The sequence below is a fragment of the Hylaeus volcanicus genome, chromosome 1 (genome assembly GCF_026283585.1).
Source record: "Hylaeus volcanicus isolate JK05 chromosome 1, UHH_iyHylVolc1.0_haploid, whole genome shotgun sequence".
NCBI classification, from domain to species: domain Eukaryota; kingdom Metazoa; phylum Arthropoda; class Insecta; order Hymenoptera; family Colletidae; genus Hylaeus; species Hylaeus volcanicus.
Window position 1 is genome coordinate 2,565,918 of NC_071976.1, and position 5,086 is coordinate 2,571,003.

Genomic DNA, 5,086 nt, shown 5'->3' on the forward strand with positions numbered 1-5,086 from the left:
GCGTAGGTGTTGCCCATCATGGCGATCAGCATGTTTAGGAGCAGTATCGGCACCAGGACCATGAATATCGCGAACACCGTCTTGGCCAGATTGGGGTAGGTCGTGTAGCTGAGGTCCGTGTACTGGAACAGGCCAGAAACGATCCGCGCATTGTTCGGTCATTGTTTCCGGGCTAAACAGCCCGGGAATAAACTGCACACGGTGCAACAAATCAGTAAAAATACAATCGTGTCGCGAGCAAGCACGCCGGAATCAACCGATGGATTTCCAAACGGGAATCCGTATTTCTCGATGCGTTCTACTTTTTAATTCGACGCATCTGAGCGAATTGTTATACGAACTGTAAAACCGAGCAATGATTTTTACCGGACGCTGAGTGTTTTATGAAACTGGGTATCGGTGTACGTGCGGGCAGAGTCGTGAGAAAGGTGGAAGCATGGGGCGCCATGTTGGGAGACGATCGAGGCTAGGTTCAGAGAGAACTTGTTTGGACAAAGGTATTTCAGTGTCAGACTCTATCCAGACTTGTTTTGTTTAACACCTGATCTTCAAAATTAATTTTTGCGTTCCTTAGTGAGAATCATGGTGACCTTAATGGAAGCTAGGATGATCAAATAAAGGACAGCGTGTCACTGTTGCTGCAAGCACCGAAGTACCTAAGCACGGCCATAGCTGCGCTGAATCTCTAATTTCCTTGCTGCAAAATAAAACAGTGAACACAAAACGAAATGAACAGAGATGAAAAATAAACGTAATACATTTGTCGCGAACTGGAACGAGCTATCCGTGATTGAAATTCAAGATTCATGCGTGCACGTGTCCCATTTGATGTCCACAAAGGAAAAAGCGATTTGCGAGAATTTAACAATTACGACATGGCTACAGTAGCAAAGACTGACCGATCTTTTTTTTCTTGAAATAGTGCATATATTTCAATCGTCGAGGCTTAAAAATACTTGCACCTTCTGTAAGAGTTGCCCGCAGACGGTAACCCAGGAAGGGTTGACGGGACTCTTTATTAAGGAACCAAGAAAATTAATTCCAACGATGAGGGGTTAATACAAATAAATCTGAATATATTAATTGTCTCGAGGCAAAATGTTAATCCTGTAAAAGTATTCGCGAGTTTTGAACTGGCAACGAATGTGTTACGTATCGTTCACACCCCCAAAATGACGCTGGAACTAAGGTCTCGTGCTGGTGGACGCGTACACGTGCGGAATTGTGCGTGGTGCGACAATAAAACGGTGATTTACGAGGTGGCTTACGTTATAATCGCCGAGGGTTATCTGAAACAGTGCCATCCAGGTCGAGTGATAGGAATTATAGAGGGATGATTTCACTCCCGGGAAGCCTTTGTACAAAAAGTAGAACGACTGGCAAAACCCGAACAGCACCACCATGTAGATTATCCCGAAAGTCAACATGTCCCCGGTTATCATGCTGTAGACCATGGTTACGAATGGACCGGTCAGCCGGATAGCGCTGTTAAAACAATCAAACGATACAATGCTCGCGCGATAATGATGCATTAAAACGCGTCAACGATCAGATACCGCAGCGTCGCTCGTGTGCACCCGTTCTCATCGCTTCTGTATACAACGCGTGCTGCACAAGGCTGGGACGAGGACGGGGAGGATCGGCGGTTCGCGGGGGAGGATGAGGAGGAGGTGGAGGAGAGTCGCTCGCAGCGTTTTGAAATAATGCCACGATCGATTCACTGCGGTATCGTTGTGGAAAGAGCGAGCAGATATTAAAATAATACCGAGTCCGGGGTTCACCAGACTGAAAAACGTTAATTTTCGCTTTTAATCGCTGGCAACACACCTACCACCCTCGGGTCATTCTTATTCTGCGACTTCGAGTCAGCCGTACGAGTATATTTACCGCGGTCGCATAATAATAATTAGCGTTGATTTCATTTACACGTGGGAACCTCGTTCAACATTGAAACTATTCCATGCAAATCAGAATGGGGGTTTCTTAGAGCACGAAACTGCATCTCAAAGTTAAAATCCATTTGAATCAGACTCTCCGCGTCGGCGATTCACCCTATCTTCCTAAACAGCCTTCCATTTCAATGTCTATTGACTCGACTGCTACCCGTCTGGAGCAGTGCCTCTCAATCTCTCGAAAGCCCCAGCTAAATTGCCAAATTGTATTTCTTTCTCGAAGAAGCGAACGCTTCCTTCCCTCAAGGTTCTCCATTTTTATTCCGTATCCACCATCGAGCCTCTCTTCCTGCACTCAACTTTATTTCTACTATGAGATCAATTTTTCTTCCCCTAGAATATCGAATCAAATGACACTCGGGAAGAATTTCTGTTCCTTTTGTTTCCCTTCGCAATGGAGCGTCTACACCCTGGGCGTCGCGACGACTTATGCTCTTTGATGAGGCGTAGCTCGGACAATAGCGAGGCGTCACTGTCGGCGCAATATCGATGAAGTATCGTGTTCCTTTCAGTTATGTATCTGCCCGTCGCGCAACAGATATCGATCCTTCGTGTTTACTGTCAGCGGATGTAGGTATATTATGGACACGATTAGCGTCAGTTTGCAGACAGAGAGTCAGCTAATGACTTAGCGTTAGATCTCTGAATTTTCGGGCCGATTACGGAGACATCGATCTAGTTTGTGATGGCTAGGCTCTAATCCCTGACAGTTTGTCGTATTCGATGCAGATTGGAGTCACGGTTGCTATAAAACGGTGATTAGCGCGCCAAATTAAATGGCGGCTCGCGCACCAGATTCGAGCGACAGTCTGCGACAAAATAAGCTACGTGTAAAAATTGAAAACGTGGTTTTCAAATGAATTTGTGCCGTTGGATCTTTGATTTAGGTACTTGTTTTTTTTTTTATGTAGAAGTAGAATAAACTTTATATTTCATTTTTAATATTTATTTTCACGTGTATTCGAGTGTTCGGTTCGTATTATTATTTTATCCCACATTTGAACTTTGGAGCCTTCCGAAGAGCGCTCAGACCTAACCAATGGTATTACGCTGCTCAAAGTGATTTAGAATCCGCGCCGCTGGACAATGCTGGAAATTGTACCACGTACCAAAGATGAAATATTATCTATTTAAGAGAATAATATTTTTGCCGAGTGTCTACTTTATATGCATAGCGTGTCAGCCTTTTGAAATATTGGATAACTTACTAAACGATAAACTCATTCGAATGGATGGTCCTGTGATTACTTTGAGCAGTTGCTTGCTACGGAGAGGCATTCTAACGACCTGTTCCAGTGTCTCTCAAACTGTGCACGGTGGTGAGACTTCCTCGTCTCTCTAAAGATGATGTCCTCGATTCTTAGCATTCCATTAGAATCGAGAAATCGTGAACATTGTAATCCATCTCCTACAAAAGAGAGCCCCTGGCGTGTCCGCGTGAAGGTGATCGAGAACCACTGTCAAATACGATTTGTTTGCACCGCAAATAGTGTCCGCCGTGAGAAAATTTAATTACGTGCGACCCGTGTCGTTGAACCGTCAAGAACGATGCGCGCATATTGCGTAATATAAGAGGTCATTGTATCTTGCTTGTTATCGGTTTACAGGTCATCGGGACGGTCAAACAAGTTGGAAACAAAACGCCGCAAAGAGAGATACGGTTACTCCTATTATCAGCGGTATCGTGTTGTCCATCGTTCTCGTCGTTGTTACCAGTTCTCGTTGATTATTCGATTTACCGACGGGGATCGTCGTTCAATGAAATTGAAGCAGCGCTGAATTCGAGCCAAAATCGCCAACGGTCGCCGATAGACAATGAACGCCACCGATTAAAATCGATTCCCCCGACCGCTCGACGTCCCCTCGCTCGCGAAACGGTTTTAATCGCTGCGCGATTTCTTTTTTTTTTCTTCTTTATTCTTTCCTTTATTTTTTCTCCTTACTTTTCCTGCTTTTTCCGCGGGGCTGCCTACACGCGTCAGTTCCAGAAACGAGATTGAAGAGCGACAAGAGCAGGAGAGAGAATCGTCTGAAACCAATCGAGAGATGACACAGTGAGAGAAGCATCGATCGAGCTGCCATTAGCTGGAACGACAGCTCGGTCTCTCCTAGCTTCCTTTAATCGATTGCTGACCTTATCTTGTCAAGGGTTACCGATAGTCATAAATCTCCGGTTTTTCCTGCCCCCGTAAGTTCAAGGGAAGGTACAGTCGCCCCGGGAAATAATAAAGTGGAAATACTTGAGAACGTCCGCTGGCTGGACCAGTGATCCTCAAAGCCCTCGATCAAGATGGCTACCACGACTTAAGCCAGACGTGGGGAACCTTTCCTAGGTCGAGGGTAAAAATATCATTCTGGCTTAAAAGTCGAAGACCAAATTATTAAACAAAATAAACGTTTCAATTTATTTAATATGAAGAGCCGCGTTCCATAAAAATTGAATACGTTTCAGCTTTACCATCTTTCATCTCACCTTCCACGTCTCATAGTTCCTACACATTCACTGATTATTCCTCGCAAAATATTCATTTCCAGTTGGTGTGATCCAAATATCAGCTAGTCAGTTGTTCGAGCACTTGTAGCTAATACCTTATCTTAATTAATATCTTTTCGTAACATAAGATCGGATTTACGCAAATCTGGTTTGGTTTAGGTATTGGACTTAGAGGCATCGGATAATTCCCGCTGATTCCAAAGCATTTGATAGGCTTACTGTTTCTGGAGCATGACGTAGATCCACTAGGAATAATGCCGCGCAGCCTCGACATTAACCGTTAAACTTCTCGACCCGATCATTTTTATACATTTAAATTTGCAATTTTCTTATGTACGAGGTGGCTCGACAGGCGTCCGAACTTCTCGAGCATGCCCTGTGTTTAAAAATAAGATTAAAATGTTATTAATTCAGCCGTGCCGAGGTGAAAAAGTGTGAGCCACCGGTGGTTCGCGCCGCCCGATGGGACATCATATAACCTCTCAGGCAAGACGCACTATTACAGTGGCTCACAGGTACACGTACTTCGCGATGACCTCGTGCAGTACAGATAGACAGACCCGCGCCGAAAATTCAGCCGTGCCGAGGTGAAAAAGTGTGAGCCACCGGTGGTTCGCGCCGCCCGATGGGACATCATATA

General features: G+C 44.9%; 1 protein-coding gene across 1 annotated transcript in view; it reads right to left on the reverse strand.

The window, feature by feature from the left end:
• LOC128884952 (uncharacterized) overlaps nucleotides 1-5,086 on the reverse strand; it is a 34,190-nt gene that overhangs the window by 11,387 nt on the left and 17,717 nt on the right. Inside the window, 2 exon segments of the mRNA XM_054138705.1 lie at nucleotides 1-122; nucleotides 1,269-1,485. The exon segment at nucleotides 1-122 is cut by the window's left edge and continues 30 nt beyond it. Coding sequence (XP_053994680.1) covers nucleotides 1-122; nucleotides 1,269-1,485 — 339 coding nt within the window.